The sequence below is a fragment of the Dendronephthya gigantea genome, unplaced genomic scaffold (genome assembly GCF_004324835.1).
Source record: "Dendronephthya gigantea isolate DGI-Jeju-01 unplaced genomic scaffold, DenGig_1.0 000825F, whole genome shotgun sequence".
NCBI lineage: Eukaryota > Metazoa > Cnidaria > Anthozoa > Malacalcyonacea > Nephtheidae > Dendronephthya > Dendronephthya gigantea.
The window spans coordinates 1-21,919 of NW_021163835.1; the positions used below are offsets into that span (position 1 = coordinate 1).

At 32.8% G+C, this 21,919-nt stretch overlaps 3 protein-coding genes and 2 long non-coding RNA genes across 5 annotated transcripts; all 5 read left to right on the forward strand.

Annotated features, from left to right (window-relative positions):
• Positions 1-870: 870 nt before the first annotated feature.
• Positions 871-4,870, forward strand: LOC114544516 (fibrillin-2-like; the record flags this gene model as incomplete). The annotated part of the gene is made up of 5 exons (XM_028563133.1): positions 871-1,006; positions 1,199-1,315; positions 1,866-1,982; positions 3,787-3,903; positions 4,749-4,870. Coding segments are annotated over 5 exons (609 nt in total), but the record flags the coding sequence as incomplete, so codon positions are not given.
• Positions 4,871-6,075: 1,205 nt separating this feature from the next.
• On the forward strand, positions 6,076-11,518 carry LOC114544517 (fibrillin-1-like; the record flags this gene model as incomplete). Its single annotated transcript, XM_028563134.1, has 10 exons — positions 6,076-6,133; positions 6,675-6,791; positions 6,982-7,098; positions 7,628-7,744; positions 8,589-8,705; positions 9,553-9,669; positions 9,864-9,980; positions 10,522-10,638; positions 10,832-10,948; positions 11,493-11,518. Coding segments are annotated over exons 1-10 (1,020 nt in total), but the record flags the coding sequence as incomplete, so codon positions are not given.
• A 37-nt stretch (positions 11,519-11,555) lies between these two features.
• Positions 11,556-13,004, forward strand: LOC114544519. The gene is made up of 4 exons (XR_003690451.1): positions 11,556-11,606; positions 11,798-11,914; positions 12,454-12,570; positions 12,767-13,004. It is a non-coding gene; the product is annotated as an uncharacterized LOC114544519 (long non-coding RNA).
• An 85-nt stretch (positions 13,005-13,089) lies between these two features.
• On the forward strand, positions 13,090-19,656 carry LOC114544518 (fibrillin-3-like). Its single transcript, XM_028563135.1, has 13 exons — positions 13,090-13,114; positions 13,426-13,542; positions 14,397-14,513; positions 15,366-15,482; positions 16,333-16,449; positions 16,644-16,760; positions 17,295-17,411; positions 17,596-17,712; positions 18,254-18,370; positions 18,563-18,679; positions 19,225-19,340; positions 19,394-19,415; positions 19,529-19,656. Exons 1-13 carry the CDS (start codon positions 13,090-13,092, stop codon positions 19,654-19,656), a joined length of 1,344 nt encoding a protein of 447 aa, XP_028418936.1.
• Positions 19,657-20,207: 551 nt separating this feature from the next.
• LOC114544515 lies at positions 20,208-21,248 on the forward strand. The gene is made up of 3 exons (XR_003690450.1): positions 20,208-20,297; positions 20,491-20,607; positions 21,149-21,248. It is a non-coding gene; the product is annotated as an uncharacterized LOC114544515 (long non-coding RNA).
• Positions 21,249-21,919: the final 671 nt, after the last annotated feature.

Genomic DNA, 21,919 nt, shown 5'->3' on the forward strand with positions numbered 1-21,919 from the left:
GTCGCTTGTACCCTTTAAAAATGTTGCTTCTGCTGCTTTTCTTGAACAAAACAAAAGAGTCTGCGGGGAATCAACAAGAGCTTGTTCGAAAAGCACGGGAAAAGATTTTTGTCGGCATAACGTGAAGACAACACAGATGGTCATCCTCTGATTTTGAATATTACTTACAGAATAATGTTTCGGTCTTTTGCATGACTCATGTAACATGATTAGCGTGTAGTCTTTCCCACTCCTTGGCTCCTTCAAAAAAGTTACAAACACATTAGATCACAGTCAGCCTAATGAGCGCGTGCACTCCACGAGAGTCTGCGTCGGATAGGATTGCAAAATTGCCACTTACCAACAAAACTCGGTAGAGAGGCCGTTTCTATCCAGGAAGCTATTGCTTCATATACGGGAGTGTTTATAAACTGAAAAAGATAAAATGCAGCCATTAATCTGCTTGCCGTCTGTGATCAGTAGCCAACGGAGCCAGCATATTTTAATTTGTCGATCACAACCTGAAATAACGGCCGGCGACCGGCGGTTCCCTAGCCAAAACGCGCAAACTTCTAGCGCAAACTTTTACCCGACGTCCTAAAAAATCTCAATGAATCGGGTAAAGTTTTATGCGAGAGCAGATGAGCACTGTGCAAACTGCTATGAGCAGATATGCCGAAATATATAGCCTTAGAGGTGCTGCAGCCATTGGCATTAATTTGGTATTATTATACGAGACAAAAGAAGTTAAATTTCTATTCAATTCGCGACTCTTCTAAGTTCAGTTTTAACAAGTTAAAATTAAACGACTCAATTTGTTATTTGCACTGAAATGTTCGGAAATAGTACAGAATTATTACAGCCTATTAATAGCTTAAATATTCAAATTAACCGTTTCATCTTTTTGTAGATATCAATGAATGCGAAACAAATCCTTGTGATGAAAATGCAAATTGTACAAATGTAGATGGTTCGTATGAATGTACCTGCCATGAGGGCTATGAAGGAAACGGCAAAAATTGTACAGGTATAGCTTAGAGACATAATTATTATTGGGGCTTATAATTATGTAATATATATAGATATACTACTCTAGTAAAAGACGTACTGGTGCCAAAAGTATTTGTAAAAAACCTTTAATTCTAGTTTCTCATAACAAAAAAAAGAAAAAATCTTTTCCTGACTAAAAGCCAAAATAAGAATTTTAACTGTCTTAAAGATTTCAATAAGTGCGAAGACAATCCTTGCCATGTGAATGCAAATTGCACCACTGTTAATGGATGGTATGAATGTAACTGTCACGAGGGATATGAAGGCAATGGCACCAGCTGCACAGGTACATCATAAAAGTCTACAATAATCCAAGTTTACGGTTAACGGATGGATAGTTATACATTCATCAGGAGCGGATCCTGATTCGCATCTTTGAACAAATCAAAGACGCAAAAATAAATATAAAATTGGCCAATAATAAGAATAGTCCTTAAAAAGGTACCCAGTAAAACACGACAAAAAATAATAGTGAAGGTCGAATAAAGCGAAATGTGGTATATTCTACCCTGGAAAGATCTAATAAATTAGAATGTGGTATATTTGGACCATTTTTTGTTATGTGGTATGTTATACCTCGATACGATCGAATATGCCGAAATATATAGCCTTAGAGGTGCTGCAGCCATTGGCATTAATTTGGTACCGGTATTATTATACGAGACAAAAGAAGTTAAATTTCTATTCAATTCGCGACTCTTCTAAGTTCAGTTTTAACAAGTTAAAATTAAACGACTCAATTTGTTATTTGCACTGAAATGTTCGGAAATAGTACAGAATTATTACAGCCTATTAATAGCTTAAATATTCAAATTAACCGTTTCATCTTTTTGTAGATATCAATGAATGCGAAACAAATCCTTGTGATGAAAATGCAAATTGTACAAATGTAGATGGTTCGTATGAATGTACCTGCCATGAGGGCTATGAAGGAAACGGCAAAAATTGTACAGGTATAGCTTAGAGACATTATTATTGGGGCTTATAATTATGTAATATATATAGATATACTACTCTAGTAAAAGACGTACTGGTGCCAAAAGTATTTTGTAAAAAAACCTTTAATTCTAGTTTCTCATAACAAAAAAAAGAAAAAATCTTTTCCTGACTAAAAGCCAAAATAAGAATTTTAACTGTCTTAAAGATTTCAATAAGTGCGAAGACAATCCTTGCCATGTGAATGCAAATTGCACAACTGTTAATGGATGGTATGAATGTAACTGTCACGAGGGATATGAAGGCAATGGCACCAGCTGCACAGGTACATCATAAAAGTCTACAATAATCCAAGTTTACGGTTAACGGATGGATAGTTATACATCCATCAGGAGCAGATCCTGATTCGCATCTTCGAACAAATCAAAGACGCAAAAATAAATATAAAATTGGCCAATAAGAATAGTCCTTAAAAAGGTACCCAGTAAAACACGACAAAAAATAATAGTGAAGGTCGAATAAAGCGAAATGTGGTATATTCTACCCTGGAAAGATCTAATAAATTAGAATGTGGTATATTTGGACCATTTTTTGTTATGTGGTATGTTATACCTCGATACGATCGAATATGCCGAAATATATAGCCTTAGAGGTGCTGCAGCCATTGGCATTAATTTGGTATTATTATACGAGACAAAAGAAGTTAAATTTCTATTCAATTCGCGACTCTTCTAAGTTCAGTTTTAACAAGTTAAAATTAAACGACTCAATTTGTTATTTGCACTGAAATGTTCGGAAATAGTACAGAATTATTACAGCCTATTAATAGCTTAAATATTCAAATTAACCGTTTCATCTTTTTGTAGATATCAATGAATGCGAAACAAATCCTTGTGATGAAAATGCAAATTGTACAAATGTAGATTCGTATGAATGTACCTGCCATGAGGGCTATGAAGGAAACGGCAAAAATTGTACAGGTATAGCTTAGAGACATAATTATTATTGGGCTTATATAATTATATATATATAGATATACTACTCTAGTAAAAGACGTACTGGTGCCAAAAGTATTTTGTAAAAAACCTTTAATTCTAGTTTCTCATAACAAAAAAAGAAAAAATCTTTTCCTGACTAAAAGCCAAAATAAAATTTTAACTGTCTTAAAGATTTCAATAAGTGCGAAGACAATCCTTGCCATGTGAATGCAAATTGCACCACTGTTAATGGATGGTATGAATGTAACTGTCACGAGGGATATGAAGGCAATGGCACCAGCTGCACAGGTACATCATAAAAGTCTACAATAATCCAAGTTTACGGTTAACGGATGGATAGTTATACATTCATCAGGAGCGGATCCTGATTCGCATCTTTGAACAAATCAAAGACGCAAAAATAAATATAAAATTGGCCAATAATAAGAATAGTCCTTAAAAAGGTACCCAGTAAAACACGACAAAAAAAATAGTGAATAAAGCGAATGTGGTATATTCTACCCTGGAAAGATCTAATAAATTAGAATGTGGTATATTTGGACCATTTTTTGTTATGTGGTATGTTATACCTCGATACGATCGAATATGCCGAAATATATAGCCTTAGAGGTGCTGCAGCCATTGGCATTAATTTGGTATTATTATACGAGACAAAAGAAGTTAAATTTCTATTCAATTCGCGACTCTTCTAAGTTCAGTTTTAACAAGTTAAAATTAAACGACTCAATTTGTTATTTGCACTGAAATGTTCGGAAATAGTACAGAATTATTACAGCCTATTAATAGCTTAAATATTCAAATTAACCGTTTCATCTTTTTGTAGATATCAATGAATGCGAAACAAATCCTTGTGATGAAAATGCAAATTGTACAAATGTAGATGGTTCGTATGAATGTACCTGCCATGAGGGCTATGAAGGAAACGGCAAAAATTGTACAGGTATAGCTTAGAGACATAATTATTATTGGGGCTTATAATTATGTATATATAGATATACTACTCTAGTAAAAGACGTACTGGTGCCAAAAGTATTTTGTAAAAACCTTTAATTCTAGTTTCTCATAACAAAAAAAAGAAATCTTTTCCTGACTAAAAGCCAAAATAAGAATTTTAACTGTCTTAAAGATTTCAATAAGTGCGAAGACAATCCTTGCCATGTGAATGCAAATTGCACACTGTTAATGGATGGTATGAATGTAACTGTCACGAGGGATATGAAGGCAATGGCACCAGCTGCACAGGTACATCATAAAAGTCTACAATAATCCAAGTTTACGGTTAACGGATGGATAGTTATACATTCATCAGGAGCGGATCCTGATTCGCATCTTTGAACAAATCAAAGACGCAAAAATAAATATAAAATTGGCCAAAATAAGACTAGTCCTTAAAAAGGTACCCAGTAAAACACGACAAAAAATAATAGTGAAAGTCGAATAAAGCGAAATGTGGTATATTCTACCCTGGAAAGATCTAATAAATTAGAATGTGGTATATTTGGACCATTTTTTGTTATGTGGTATGTTATACCTCGATACGATCGAATATGCCGAAATATATAGCCTTAGAGGTGCTGCAGCCATTGGCATTAATTTGGTATTATTATACGAGACAAAAGAAGTTAAATTTCTATTCAATTCGCGACTCTTCTAAGTTCAGTTTTAACAAGTTAAAATTAAACGACTCAATTTGTTATTTGCACTGAAATGTTCGGAAATAGTACAGAATTATTACAGCCTATTAATAGCTTAAATATTCAAATTAACCGTTTCATCTTTTTGTAGATATCAATGAATGCGAAACAAATCCTTGTGATGAAAATGCAAATTGTACAAATGTAGATGGTTCGTATGAATGTACCTGCCATGAGGCTATGAAGGAAACGGCAAAAATTGTACAGGTATAGCTTAGAGACATAATTATTATTGGGGCTTATAATTATGTAATATATATAGATATACTACTCTAGTAAAAGACGTACTGGTGCCAAAAGTATTTTGTAAAAACCTTAATTCTAGTTTCTCATAACAAAAAAAAGAAAAAATCTTTTCCTGACTAAAAGCCAAAATAATAATTTTAACTGTCTTAAAGATTTCAATAAGTGCGAAGACAATCCTTGCCATGTGAATGCAAATTGCACACTGTTAATGGATGGTATGAATGTAACTGTCACGAGGGATATGAAGGCAATGGCACCAGCTGCACAGGTACATCATAAAAGTCTACAATAATCCAAGTTTACGGTTAACGGATGGATAGTTATACATTCATCAGGAGCGGATCCTGATTCGCATCTTTGAACAAATCAAAGACGCAAAAATAAATATAAAATTGGCCAATAATAAGATAGTCCTTAAAAAGGTACCCAGTAAAACACGACAAAAAATAATAGTGAAGGTCGAATAAAGCGAAATGTGGTATATTCTACCCTGGAAAGATCTAATAAATTAGAATGTGGTATATTTGGACCATTTTTTGTTATGTGGTATGTTATACCTCGATACGATCGAATATGCCGAAATATATAGCCTTAGAGGTGCTGCAGCCATTGGCATTAATTTGGTATTATTATACGAGACAAAAGAAGTTAAATTTCTATTCAATTCGCGACTCTTCTAAGTTCAGTTTTAACAAGTTAAAATTAAACGACTCAATTTGTTATTTGCACTGAAATGTTCGGAAATAGTACAGAATTATTACAGCCTATTAATAGCTTAAATATTCAAATTAACCGTTTCATCTTTTTGTAGATATCAATGAATGCGAAACAAATCCTTGTGATGAAAATGCAAATTGTACAAATGTAGATGGTTCGTATGAATGTACCTGCCATGAGGGCTATGAAGGAAACGGCAAAAATTGTACAGTGGCTTAGAGACATTATTATTGGGGCTTATAATTATGTAATATATATAGATATACTACTCTAGTAAAAGACGTACTGGTGCCAAAAGTATTTTGTAAAAAAACCTTTAATTCTAGTTTCTCATAACAAAAAAGAAAAAAATCTTTTCCTGACTAAAAGCCAAAATAATAATTTTAACTGTCTTAAAGATTTCAATAAGTGCGAAGACAATCCTTGCCATGTGAATGCAAATTGCACCACTGTTAATGGATGGTATGAATGTAACTGTCACGGGATATGAAGGCAATGGCACCAGCTGCACAGGTACATCATAAAAGTCTATAATCCAAGTTTACGGTTAACGGATGGATAGTTATACATTCATCAGGAGCGGATCCTGATTCGCATCTTTGAACAAATCAAAGACGCAAAAATAAATATAAAATTGGCCAATAATAAGAATAGTCCTTAAAAAGGTACCCAGTAAAACACGACAAAAAATAATAGTGAAGGTCGAATAAAGCGAAATGTGGTATATTCTACCCTGGAAAGATCTAATAAATTAGAATGTGGTATATTTGGACCATTTTTTGTTATGTGGTATGTTATACCTCGATACGATCGAATATGCCGAAATATATAGCCTTAGAGGTGCTGCAGCCATTGGCATTAATTTGGTATTATTATACGAGACAAAAGAAGTTAAATTTCTATTCAATTCGCGACTCTTCTAAGTTCAGTTTTAACAAGTTAAAATTAAACGACTCAATTTGTTATTTGCACTGAAATGTTCGGAAATAGTACAGAATTATTACAGCCTATTAATAGCTTAAATATTCAAATTAACCGTTTCATCTTTTTGTAGATATCAATGAATGCGAAACAAATCCTTGTGATGAAAATGCAAATTGTACAAATGTAGATGGTTCGTATGAATGTACCTGCCATGAGGGCTATGAAGGAAACGGCAAAAATTGTACAGGTATAGCTTAGAGACATAATTATTATTGGGGCTTATAATTATGTAATATATATAGATATACTACTCTAGTAAAAGACGTACTGGTGCCAAAAGTATTTTGTAAAAAACCTTTAATTCTAGTTTCTCATAACAAAAAAAAAAAAATCTTTTCCTGACTAAAAGCCAAAATAAAATTTTAACTGTCTTAAAGATTTCAATAAGTGCGAAGACAATCCTTGCCATGTGAATGCAAATTGCACCACTGTTAATGGATGGTATGAATGTAACTGTCACGAGGGATATGAAGGCAATGGCACCAGCTGCACAGGTACATAAAAGTCTACAATAATCCAAGTTTACGGTTAACGGATGGATAGTTTACATTCATCAGGAGCGGATCCTGATTCGCATCTTTGAACAAATCAAAGACGCAAAAAAAATAAAATTGGCCAAAATAAGACTAGTCCTTAAAAAGGTACCCAGTAAAACACGACAAAAAATAATAGTGAAGTCGAATAAAGCGAAATGTGGTATATTCTACCCTGGAAAGATCTAATAAATTAGAATGTGGTATTTGGACCATTTTTTGTTATGTGGTATGTTATACCTCGATACGATCGAATATGCCGAAATATATAGCCTTAGAGGTGCTGCAGCCATTGGCATTAATTTGGTATTATTATACGAGACAAAAGAAGTTAAATTTCTATTCAATTCGCGACTCTTCTAAGTTCAGTTTTAACAAGTTAAAATTAAACGACTCAATATTATTTGCACTGAATGTTCGGAAAATAGTACAGAATTATTACAGCCTATTAATAGCTTAAATATCAATTAACCGTTTCATCTTTTTGTAGATATCAATGAATGCGAAACAAATCCTTGTGATGAAAATGCAAATTGTACAAATGTAGATGGTTCGTATGAATGTACCTGCCATGAGGGCTATGAAGGAAACGGCAAAAATTGTACAGGTATAGCTTAGAGACATTATTATTGGGCTTATAATTATGTAATATATATAGATATACTACTCTAGTAAAAGACGTACTGGTGCCGAAAGTATTTTGTAAAACAACTTAATTCTAGTTTCTCATAACAAAAAAGAAAAAATCTTTTCCTGACTAAAAGCCAAAATAATAATTTTAACTGTCTTAAAGATTTCAATAAGTGCGAAGACAATCCTTGCCATGTGAATGCAAATTGCACACTGTTAATGGATGGTATGAATGTAACTGTCACGAGGGATATGAAGGCAATGGCACCAGCTGCACAGGTACATCATAAAAGTCTACAATAATCCAAGTTTACGGTTAACGGATGGATAGTTATACATTCATCAGGAGCGGATCCTGATTCGCATCTTTGAACAAATCAAAGACGCAAAATAAATATAAAATTGGCCAAAATAAGAATAGTCCTTAAAAAGGTACCCAGTAAAACACGACAAAAAATAATAGTGAAGGTCGAATAAAGCGAAATGTGGTATATTCTACCCTGGAAAGATCTAATAAATTAGAATGTGGTATATTTGGACCATTTTTTGTTATGTGGTATGTTATACCTCGATACGATCGAATATGCCGAAATATATAGCCTTAGAGGTGCTGCAGCCATTGGCATTAATTTGGTATTATTATACGAGACAAAAGAAGTTAAATTTCTATTCAATTCGCGACTCTTCTAAGTTCAGTTTTAACAAGTTAAAATTAAACGACTCAATTTGTTATTTGCACTGAAATGTTCGGAAATAGTACAGAATTATTACAGCCTATTAATAGCTTAAATATTCAAATTAACCGTTTCATCTTTTTGTAGATATCAATGAATGCGAAACAAATCCTTGTGATGAAAATGCAAATTGTACAAATGTAGATGGTTCGTATGAATGTACCTGCCATGAGGGCTATGAAGGAAACGGCAAAAATTGTACAGGTATAGCTTAGAGACATAATTATTATTGGGGCTTATAATTATGTAATATATATAGATATACTACTCTAGTAAAAGACGTACTGGTGCCAAAAGTATTTTGTAAAAAACCTTTAATTCTAGTTTCTCATAAAAAAAAGAAAAAATCTTTTCCTGACTAAAAGCCAAAATAATAATTTTAACTGTCTTAAAGATTTCAATAAGTGCGAAGAATCCTTGCCATGTGAATGCAAATTGCACAACTGTTAATGGATGGTATGAATGTAACTGTCACGAGGGATATGAAGGCAATGGCACCAGCTGCACAGGTACATCATAAAAGTCTACAATAATCCAAGTTTACGGTTAACGGATGGATAGTTATACATTCATCAGGAGCGGATCCTGATTCGCATCTTTGAACAAATCAAAGACGCAAAAATAAATATAAAATTGGCCAAAATAAGACTAGTCCTTAAAAAGGTACCCAGTAAAACACGACAAAAATAATAGTGAAGGTCGAATAAAGCGAAATGTGGTATATTCTACCCTGGAAAGATCTAATAAATTAGAATGTGGTATATTTGGACCATTTTTTGTTATGTGGTATGTTATACCTCGATACGATCGAATATGCCGAAATATATAGCCTTAGAGGTGCTGCAGCCATTGGCATTAATTTGGTATTATTATACGAGACAAAAGAAGTTAAATTTCTATTCAATTCGCGACTCTTCTAAGTTCAGTTTTAACAAGTTAAAATTAAACGACTCAATTTGTTATTTGCACTGAAATGTTCGGAAATAGTACAGAATTATTACAGCCTATTAATAGCTTAAATATTCAAATTAACCGTTTCATCTTTTTGTAGATATCAATGAATGCGAAACAAATCCTTGTGATGAAAATGCAAATTGTACAAATGTAGATGGTTCGTATGAATGTACCTGCCATGAGGGCTATGAAGGAAACGGCAAAAATTGTACAGGTATAGCTTAGAGACATAATTATTATTGGGGCTTATAATTATGTAATATATATAGATATACTACACTCTAGTAAAAGACGTACTGGTGCCAAAAGTATTTTGTAAAAAACCTTTAATTCTAGTTTCTCATAACAAAAAAAAGAAAAAATCTTTTCCTGACTAAAAGCCAAAATAATATTTTAACTGTCTTAAAGATTTCAATAAGTGCGAAGACAATCCTTGCCATGTGAATGCAAATTGCACCACTGTTAATGGATGGTATGAATGTAACTGTCACGAGGGATATGAAGGCAATGGCACCAGCTGCACAGGTACATCATAAAAGTCTACAATAATCCAAGTTTACGGTTAACGGATGGATAGTTATACATTCATCAGGAGCGGATCCTGATTCGCATCTTTGAACAAATCAAAGACGCAAAAATAAATATAAAATTGGCCAATAATAAGAGTCCTTAAAAAGGTACCCAGTAAAACACGACAAAAAATAATAGTGAAGGTCGAATAAAGCGAAATGTGGTATATTCTACCCTGGAAAGGTCTAATAAACTAGAATGTGGTATATTTGGACCATTTTTTGTTATGTGGTATGTTATACCTCGATACGATCGAATATGCCGAAATATATAGCCTTAGAGGTGCTGCAGCCATTGGCATTAATTTGGTATTATTATACGAGACAAAAGAAGTTAAATTTCTATTCAATTCGCGACTCTTCTAAGTTCAGTTTTAACAAGTTAAAATTAAACGACTCAATTTGTTATTTGCACTGAAATGTTCGGAAATAGTACAGAATTATTACAGCCTATTAATAGCTTAAATATTCAAATTAACCGTTTCATCTTTTTGTAGATATCAATGAATGCGAAACAAATCCTTGTGATGAAAATGCAAATTGTACAAATGTAGATGGTTCGTATGAATGTACCTGCCATGAGGGCTATGAAGGAAACGGCAAAAATTGTACAGGTATAGCTTAGAGACATAATTATTATTGGGGCTTATAATTATGTAATATATATATAGATATACTACTCTAGTAAAAGACGTACTGGTGCCGAAAGTATTTTGTAAAACAACTTAAATTCTAGTTTCTCAACAAAAAAAAGAAAAAATCTTTTCCTGACTAAAAGCCAAAATAATAATTTTAACTGTCTTAAAGATTTCAATAAGTGCGAAGACAATCCTTGCCATGTGAATGCAAATTGCACCACTGTTAATGGATGGTATGAATGTAACTGTCACGAGGGATATGAAGGCAATGGCACCAGCTGCACAGGTACATCATAAAAGTCTACAATAATCCAAGTTTACGGTTAACGGATGGATAGTTATACATTCATCAGGAGCGGATCCTGATTCGCATCTTTGAACAAATCAAAGACGCAAAAATAAATATAAAATTGGCCAAAAATAAGACTAGTCTTTAAAAAGGTACCCAGTAAAACACGACAAAAAATAATAGTGAAAGTCGAATAAAGCGAAATGTGGTATATTCTACCCTGGAAAGATCTAATAAATTAGAATGTGGTATATTTGGACCATTTTTTGTTATGTGGTATGTTATACCTCGATACGATCGAATATGCCGAAATATATAGCCTTAGAGGTGCTGCTGCCATTGGCATTAATTTGGTATTATTATACGAGACAAAAGAAGTTAAATTTCTATTCAATTCGCGACTCTTCTAAGTTCAGTTTTAACAAGTTAAAATTAAACGACTCAATTTATTATTTGCACTGAAATGTTCGGAAATAGTACAGAATAATTACAGCCTATTAAAAGCTTAAATATTCAAATTAACCGTTTCATCTTTTTGTAGATATCAATGAATGCGAAACAAATCCTTGTGATGAAAATGCAAATTGTACAAATGTAGATGGTTATGAATGTACCTGCCATGAGGGCTATGAAGGAAACGGCAAAAATTGTACAGGTATAGCTTAGAGACATAATTATTATTGGGGCTTATAATTATGTAATATATATAGATATACTACTCTAGTAAAGACGTACTGGTGCCAAAAGTATTTTGTAAAAAACCTTTAATTCTAGTTTCTCATAACAAAAAAAGAAAAAATCTTTTCCTGACTAAAAGCCAAAATAATAATTTTAACTGTCTTAAAGATTTCAATAAGTGCGAAGACAATCCTTGCCATGTGAATGCAAATTGCACAACTGTTAATGGATGGTATGAATGTAACTGTCACGAGGGATATGAAGGCAATGGCACCAGCTGCACAGGTACATCATAAAAGTCTACAATAATCCAAGTTTACGGTTAACGGATGGATAGTTATACATTCATCAGGAGCGGATCCTGATTCGCATCTTTGAACAAATCAAAGACGCAAAAATAAATATAAAATTGGCCAAAATAAGATAGTCCTTAAAAAGGTACCCAGTAAAACACGACAAAAAATAATAGTGAAGGTCGAATAAAGCGAAATGTGGTATATTCTACCCTGGAAAGATCTAATAAATTAGAATGTGGTATATTTGGACCATTTTTTGTTATGTGGTATGTTATACCTCGATACGATCGAATATGCCGTATATAGCCTTAGAGGTGCTGCAGCCATTGGCATTAATTTGGTATTATTATACGAGACAAAAGAAGTTAAATTTCTATTCAATTCGCGACTCTTCTAAGTTCAGTTTTAACAAGTTAAAATTAAACGACTCAATTTGTTATTTGCACTGAAATGTTCGGAAATAGTACAGAATTATTACAGCCTATTAAAAGCTTAAATATTCAAATTAACCGTTTCATCTTTTTGTAGATATCAATGAATGCGAAACAAATCCTTGTGATGAAAATGCAAATTCTACAAATGTAGATGGTTCGTATGAATGTACCTGCCATGAGGGCTATGAAGGAAACGGCAAAAATTGTACAGGTATAGCTTAGAGACATAATTATTATTGGGGCTTATAATTATGTAATATATATATATATAGATATACTACTCTAGTAAAAGACGTACTGGTGCCGAAAGTATTTTGTAAAACAACTTAAATTCTAGTTTCTCATAACAAAAAAAAAAAAAATCTTTTCCTGACTAAAAGCCAAAAATAATTTTAACTGTCTTAAAGATTTCAATAAGTGCGAAGACAATCCTTGCCATGTGAATGCAAATTGCACCACTGTTAATGGATGGTATGAATGTAACTGTCACGAGGGATATGAAGGCAATGGCACCAGCTGCACAGGTACATCATAAAAGTCTACAATAATCCAAGTTTACGGTTAACGGATGGATAGTTATACATTCATCAGGAGCGGATCCTGATTCGCATCTTTGAACAAATCAAAGACGCAAAAATAAATATAAAATTGGCCAATAATAAGAATAGTCCTTAAAAAGGTACCCAGTAAAACACGACAAAAAATAATAGTGAAGGTCGAATAAAGCGAAATGTGGTATATTCTACCCTGGAAAGGTCTAATAAATTAGAATGTGGTATATTTGGACCATTTTTTGTTATGTGGTATGTATATACCTCGATACGATCGAATATGCCGAAATATATAGCCTTAGAGGTGCTGCAGCCATTGGCATTAATTTGGTATTATTTACGAGACAAAAGAAGTTAAATTTCTATTCAATTCGCGACTCTTCTAAGTTCAGTTTTAAAAAGTGAAAATTAAACAACTCAATTTGTTATTTGCACTGAAATCTAAAGAAAAAGTAGAATTATTACAGCCTATCAATAGATGAAATAATCAATTTAACCGTTTCATCTGTTTGTAGATATCGATGAATGCGAAACAAATCCTTGTGGTGAAAATGCAAATTGTACAAATGTAGATGGTTCGTATGAATGTACCTGCCATGAGGGCTATGAAGGAAACGGCAAAAATTGTACAGGTATAGCTTAGAGACATAATTATTATTGGGGCTTATAATTATGTAATATATATAGATATACTACTCTAGTAAAAGACGTACTGGTGCCAAAAGTATTTTGTAAAACAACTTAAATTCTAGTTTCTCATAACAAAAAAAAGAAAAAATCTTTTCCTGACTAAAAGCCCAAAATAATAATTTTAACTGTCTTAAAGATGTCAATGAGTGCGAAGACAATCCTTGCCATGTGAATGCAAATTGCACCACTGTTAATGGATGGTATGAATGTAACTGTCACGAGGGATATGAAGGCAATGGCACCAGATGCACAGGTACATCATAAAAGTCTACAATAATCCAAGTTTACGGTTAACGGATGGATAGTTATACATTCATCAGGAGCGGATCCTGATTCGCATCTTTGAACAAATCAAAGACGCAAAAATAAATATAAAATTGGCCAAAAATAAGACTAGTCCTTAAAAAGGTACCCAGTAAAACACGACAAAAAATAATAGTGAAGTCGAATAAAGCGAAATGTGGTATATTCTACCCTGGAAAGATCTAATAAATTAGAATGTGGTATATTTGGACCATTTTTTGTTATGTGGTATGTTATACCTCGATACGATCGAATATGCCGAAATATAAAGCCTTAGAGGTGCTGCAGCCATTGGCATTAATTTGGTATTATTATACGAGACAAAAGAAGTTAAATTTCTATTCAATTCGCGACTCTTCTAAGTTCAGTTTTAACAAGTTAAAATTAAACGACTCAATTTGTTATTTGCACTGAAATGTTCGGAAATAGTACAGAATTATTACAGCCTATTAATAGCTTAAATATTCAAATTAACCGTTTCATCTTTTTGTAGATATCAATGAATGCGAAACAAATCCTTGTGATGAAAATGCAAATTGTACAAATGTAGATGGTTCGTATGAATGTACCTGCCATGAGGGCTATGAAGGAAACGGCAAAAATTGTACAGGTATAGCTTAGAGACATAATTATTATTGGGACTTATAATTATGTAATATATATAGATATACTACTCTAGTAAAAGACGTACTGGTGCCAAAAGTATTTTGTAAAACAACCTTTAATTCTAGTTTCTCATAACAAAAAAAAGAAAAAATCTTTTCCTGACTAAAAGCCAAAATAATAATTTTAACTGTCTTAAAGATTTCAATAAGTGCGAAGACAATCCTTGCCATGTGAATGCAAATTGCACCACTGTTAATGGATGGTATGAATGTAACTGTCACGAGGATATGAAGGCAATGGCACCAGCTGCACAGGTACATCATAAAAGTCTACAATAATCCAAGTTTACGGTTAACGGATGGATAGTTATACATTCATCAGGAGCGGATCCTGATTCGCATCTTTGAACAAATCAAAGACGCAAAAATAAATATAAAATTGGCCAAAAATAAGACTAGTCCTTAAAAAGGTACCCAGTAAAACACGACAAAAAATAATAGTGAAGGTCGAATAAAGCGAAATGTGGTATATTCTACCCTGGAAAGATCTAATAAATTAGAATGTGGTATATTTGGACCATTTTTTGTTATGTGGTATGTTATACCTCGATACGATCGAATATGCCGAAATATATAGCCTTAGAGGTGCTGCAGCCATTGGCATTAATTTGGTATTATTATACGAGAAAAGAAGTTAAATTTCTATTCAATTCGCGACTCTTCTAAGTTCAGTTTTAACAAGTTAAAATTAAACGACTCAATTTGTTATTTGCACTGAAATGTTCGGAAATAGTACAGAATTATTACAGCCTATTAATAGCTTAAATATTCAAATTAACCGTTTCATCTTTTTGTAGATATCAATGAATGCGAAACAAATCCTTGTGATGAAAATGCAAATTGTACAAATGTAGATGGTTCGTATGAATGTACCTGCCATGAGGGCTATGAAGGAAACGGCAAAAATTGTACAGGTATAGCTTAGAGACATAATTTTTATTGGGGCTTATAATTATGTAATATATATAGATATACTACTCTAGTAAAAGACGTACTGGTGCCAAAGTATTTTGTAAACAACTTAATTCTAGTTTCTCATAACAAAAAAAAGAAAAAATATTTTCCTGACTAAAAGCCAAAATAAAATTTTAACTGTCTTAAAGATTTCAATAAGTGCGAAGACAATCCTTGCCATGTGAATGCAAATTGCACCACTGTTAATGGATGGTATGAATGTAACTGTCACGAGGGATATGAAGGCAATGGCACAAGCTGCACAGGTACATCATAAAAGTCTACAATAATCCAGGTTTAGGGTTAACGAATGGATATTTATACATCCATCAGGAGCGGATCCTGATTCGCATCTTTGAACAAATCAAAGACGCAAAAATAAATATAAAATTGGCCAAAAATAAGACTAGTCCTTAAAAAGGTACCCAGTAAAACACGACAAAAAATAATAGTGAAGGTCGAATAAAGCGAAATGTGGTATATTCTACCCTGGAAAGATCTAATAAATTAGAATGTGGTATATTTGGACCATTTTTTGTTATGTGGTATGTTATACCTCGATACGATCGAATATGCCGAAATATATAGCCTTAGAGGTGCTGCAGCCATTGGCATTAATTTGGTATTATTATACGAGACAAAAGAAGTTAAATTTCTATTCAATTCGCGACTCTTCTAAGTTCAGTTTTAACAAGTTAAAATTAAACGACTCAATTTGTTATTTGCACTGAAATGTTCGGAAATAGTACAGAATTATTACAGCCTATTAATAGCTTAAATATTCAAATTAACCGTTTCATCTTTTTGTAGATATCAATGAATGCGAAACAAATCCTTGTGATTTAAATGCAAATTGTACAAATGTAGATGGTTCGTATGAATGTACCTGCCATGAGGGCTATGAAGGAAACGGCAAAAATTGTACAGGTATAGCTTAGAGACATAATTATTATTGGGGCTTATAATTATGTAATATATATAGATATACTACTCTAGTAAAAGACGTACTGGTGCCAAAAGTATTTTGTAAAAAAACCTTTAATTCTAGTTTCTCATAACAAAAAAAAGAAAAAATCTTTTCCTGACTAAAAGCCAAAAAAAGAATTTTAACTGTCTTAAAGATTTCAATAAGTGCGAAGACAATCCTTGCCATGTGAATGCAAATTGCACCACTGTTAATGGATGGTATGAATGTAACTGTCACGAGGGATATGAAGGCAATGGCACCAGCTGCACAGGTACATCATAAAAGTCTACAATAATCCAAGTTTACGGTTAACGATGGATTTATACATTCATCAGGAGCGGATCCTGATTCGCATCTTTGAACAAATCAAAGACGCAAAAATAAATATAAAATTGGCCAAAATAAGACTAGTCCTTAAAAGGTACCAGTAAAACACGACAAAAAATAATAGTGAAGGTCGAATAAAGCGAAATGTGGTATATTCTACCCTGGAAAGATCTAATAAATTAGAATGTGGTATTTGGACCATTTTTTGTTATGTGGTATGTTATACCTCGATACGATCGAATATGCCGAAAATATAGCCTTAGAGGTGCTGCAGCCATTGGCATTAATTTGGTATTATTATACGAGACAAAGAAGTTAAATTTCTATTCAATTCGCGACTCTTCTAAGTTCAGTTTTAACAAGTTAAAATTAAACGACTCAATTTGTTATTTGCACTGAAATGTTCGGAAATAGTACAGAATTATTACAGCCTATTAATAGCTTAAATATTCAAATTAACCGTTTCATCTTTTTGTAGATATCAATGAATGCGAAACAAATCCTTGTGATGAAAATGCAAATTGTACAAATGTAGATGGTTCGTATGAATGTACCTGCCATGAGGGCTATGAAGGAAACGGCAAAAATTGTACAGGTAGCTTAGAGACATATTATTATTGGGCTTATAATTATGTAATATATATAGATATACTACTCTAGTAAAGACGTACTGGTGCCGAAAGTATTTTGTAAAAAACTTTAATTCTAGTTTCTCATAACAAAAAAAAGAAAAATCTTTTCCTGACTAAAAGCCAAAATAAATTTTAACTGTCTTAAAGATTTCAATAAGTGCGAAGACAATCCTTGCCATGTGAATGCAAATTGCACCACTGTTAATGGATGGTATGAATGTAACTGTCACGAGGGATATGAAGGCAATGGCACCAGCTGCACAGGTACATCATAAAAGTCTACAATAATCCAAGTTTACGGTTAACGGATGGATAGTTATACATTCATCAGGAGCGGATCCTGATTCGCATCTTTGAACAAATCAAAGACGCAAAAATAAATATAAAATTGGCCAAATAAGAATAGTCCTTAAAAAGGTACCCAGTAAAACACGACAAAAAATAATAGTGAAGGTCGAATAAAGCGAAATGTGGTATATTCTACCCTGGAAAGATCTAATAAATTAGAATGTGGTATATTTGGACCATTTTTTGTTATGTGGTGTTATATACCTCGATACGATCGAATATGCCGAAATATATAGCCTTAGAGGTGCTGCAGCCATTGGCATTAATTTGGTATTATTATACGAGACAAAAGAAGTTAAATTTCTATTCAATTCGCGACTCTCTAAGTTCAGTTTTAACAAGTTAAAATTAAACGACTCAATTTGTTATTTGCACTGAAATGTTCGGAAATAGTACAGAATTATTACAGCCTATTAATAGCTTAAATATTCAAATTAACCGTTTCATCTTTTTGTAGATATCAATGAATGCGAAACAAATCCTTGTGGTGAAAATGCAAATTGTACAAATGTAGATGGTTCGTATGAATGTACCTGCCACGAGGGCCATGCAGGAAACGGCAAAAATTGTACAGGTATAGCTTAGAGACATAATTATTATTGGGCTTATAATTATGTAATATATATAGATATACTACTCTAGTAAAAGACGTACTGGTGCCGAAAGTATTTTGTAAAACAACCTTTAATTCTAGTTTCTCATAACAAAAAAAGAAAAAATCTTTTCCTGACTAAAACCCAAAATAATAATTTTAACTGTCTTAAAGATGTCAATGAGTGCGAAGACAATCCTTGCCATGTGAATGCAAATTGCACCACTGTTAATGGATGGTATGAATGTAACTGTCACGAAGGATATGAAGGCAATGGCACCAGCTGTACAGGTACATCATAAAAGTCTACAATAATCCAAGTTTACGGTTAACGATGGATATATACATCATCAGGAACGTATCCTGATTCGCATCATTGACCAAATCACAAACGAAAAAATAAATAATTTTATAAAATTGGCCGAAATAAGACTAGTCTTTGGAAAGGTACCGAGTAAAACACGATAAAAAATAATAGTGAAGGTCAAATACAACGAAATGTGGTATATTCCAGCCTGGAAAAGGTCTAATAATTTCGAATGTGGTATATTTGGACCATTTTTTGTTATGTGGTATGTTATACCTCGATACGATCGAATATGCCGAAATATATAGCCTTAGAGGTGCTGCAGCCATTGGCATTAATTGGGTATTATTATACGAGAGACAAGAAGTTAAATTTCTATTCAATTCGAAACTCTTCCAAGTTCAGTTTTAACAAGTGAAAATTAAACAACTCAATTTGTTATTTGCACTGAAATGTTCGGAATAGTACAGAATTATTACAGCCTATTTATAGATAAAATAATCAATTTAACCGTTTCATCTTTTTATAGATATCGATGAATGCGAGACAAATCCTTGTGATGAAAATGCAAATTGTACAAATGTAGATGGTTCGTATGAATGTACCTGCCACGAGGGCTATGAAGGAACGGCAAAAATTGTACAGGTATAGCTTAGAGACAATTATTATTGGGCTTATAATTATGTAATATATTATAGATATACTACTCTAGTAAAAGACGTACTGGTGCCGAAAGTTTTGTAAAAAACTTAAATTCTAGTTTCTCATAACAAAAAAAAGAAAAAATCTTTTCCTGACTAAAAGCCAAAATAATAATTTTAACTGTCTTAAAGATTTCAATAAGTGCGAAGACAATCCTTGCCATGTGAATGCAAATTGCACCACTGTTAATGGATGGTATGAATGTAACTGTCACGAGGGATATGAAGGCAATGGCACCAGCTGCACAGGTACATCATAAAAGTCTACAATAATCCAAGTTTACGGTTAACGGATGGTTTATACATTCATCAGGGCGGATCCTGATTCGCATCTTTGACAAATCAAAGACGCAAAATAAATATAAAATTGGCCCAATAATAAGACTAGTCCTTAAAAAGGTACCCAGTAAAACACGACAAAAATAATAGTGAAGGTCGATAAAGCGAAATGTGGTATATTCTACCCTGGAAAGATCTAATAATTAGAATGTGGGTATATTTGGACCATTTTTTGTTATGTGGTATGTTATACCTCGATACGATCGAATATGCCGAAATATATAGCCTTAGAGGTGCTGCAGCCATTGGCATTAATTTGGTATTATTTACGAGACAAAAGAAGTTAAATTTCTATTCAATTCGCGACTCTTCTAAGTTCAGTTTTAACAAGTTAAAATTAAACGACTCAATTTGTTATTTGCACTGAAATGTTCGGAAATAGTACAGAATTATTACAGCCTATTAATAGCTTAAATATTCAAATTAACCGTTTCATCTTTTTGTAGATATCAATGAATGCGAACAAATCCTTGTGATGAAAATGCAAATTGTACAAATGTAGATGGTTCGTATGAATGTACCTGCCATGAGGGCTATGAAGGAAACGGCAAAAATTGTACAGGTATAGCTTAGAGACATAATTATTATTGGGGCTTATAATTATGTAATATATATAGATATACTACTCTAGTAAAAGACGTACTGGTGCCAAAAAGTATTTTGTAAAACAACCTTTAATTCTAGTTTCTCATAAAAAAAAAGAAAAAATCTTTTCCTGACTAAAAGCCAAAATAATAATTTTAACTGTCTTAAAGATTTCAATAAGTGCGAAGACAATCCTTGCCATGTGAATGCAAATTGCACCACTGTTAATGGATGGTATGAATGTAACTGTCACGAGGGATATGAAGGCAATGGCACCAGCTGCACAGGTACATCATAAAAGTCTACAATAATCCAAGTTTACGGTTAACGGATGGATAGTTATACATTCATCAGGAGCGGATCCTGATTCGCATCTTTGAACAAATCAAAGACGCAAAAATAAAATATAAAATTGGCCAATAATAAGAATAGTCCTTAAAAAGGTACCCAGTAAAACACGACAAAAATAATAGTGAAGGTCGAATAAAGCGAAATGTGGTATATTCTACCCTGGAAAGATCTAATAAATTAGAATGTGGTATATTTGGACCATTTTTTGTTATGTGGTATGTTATACCTCGATACGATCGAATATGCCGAAATATATAGCCTTAGAGGTGCTGCAGCCATTGGCATTAATTTGTTTATTATACGAGACAAAAGAAGTTAAATTTCTATTCAATTCGCGACTCTTCTAAGTTCAGTTTTAACAAGTTAAAATTAAACGACTCAATTTGTTATTTGCACTGAAATGTTCGGAAATAGTACAGAATTATTACAGCCTATTAATAGCTTAATATTCAAATTAACCGTTTCATCTTTTTGTAGATATCAATGAATGCGAAACAAATCCTTGTGATGAAAATGCAAATTGTACAAATGTAGATGGTTCGTATGAATGTACCTGCCATGAGGGCTATGAAGGAAACGGCAAAATTGTACAGGTATAGCTTAGAGACAATTATTATTGGGCTTATAATTATGTATATATATAGATATACTACTCTAGTAAAAGACGTACTGGTGCCGAAAGTATTTTGTAAAACAACCTTAATTCTAGTTTCTCATAACAAAAAAAAAAAAATCTTTTCCTGACTAAAAGCCAAAATAATAATTTTAACTGTCTTAAAGATTTCAATAAGTGCGAAGACAATCCTTTGTGAATGCAAATTGCACCACTGTTTAATGGATGGTATGAATGTAACTGTCACGAGGGATATGAAGGCAATGGCACCAGCTGCACAGGTACATCATAAAAGTCTACAATAATCCAAGTTTACGGTTAACGGATGGATAGTTATACATTCATCAGGAGCGGATCCTGATTCGCATCTTTGAACAAATCAAAGACGCAAAAATAAATATAAAATTGGCCAAAATAAGAATAGTCCTTAAAAGGTACCCAGTAAAACACGACAAAAAATAATTAGTGAGTCGAATAAAGCGAAATGTGGTATATTCTACCCTGGAAAGATCTAATAAATTAGAATGTGGTATATTTGGACCATTTTTTGTTATGTGGTATGTTATACCTCGATACGATCGAATATGCCGAAATATATAGCCTTAGAGGTGCTGCAGCCATTGGCATTAATTTGG

Bases quoted from the DNA above. Each gene is read 5' to 3' on its own strand.
- LOC114544518 (XM_028563135.1), top strand. From the start codon at position 13,090: ATGTGGTATATTCTACCCTGGAAAG. The intron at 14,514-15,365 runs GTATAGCTTAGA...ATCTTTTTGTAG, and splicing joins AAACGGCAAAAATTGTACAG to ATATCAATGAATGCGAAACA. The intron at 17,412-17,595 runs GTAGCTTAGAGA...ACTGTCTTAAAG, and splicing joins AAACGGCAAAAATTGTACAG to ATTTCAATAAGTGCGAAGAC.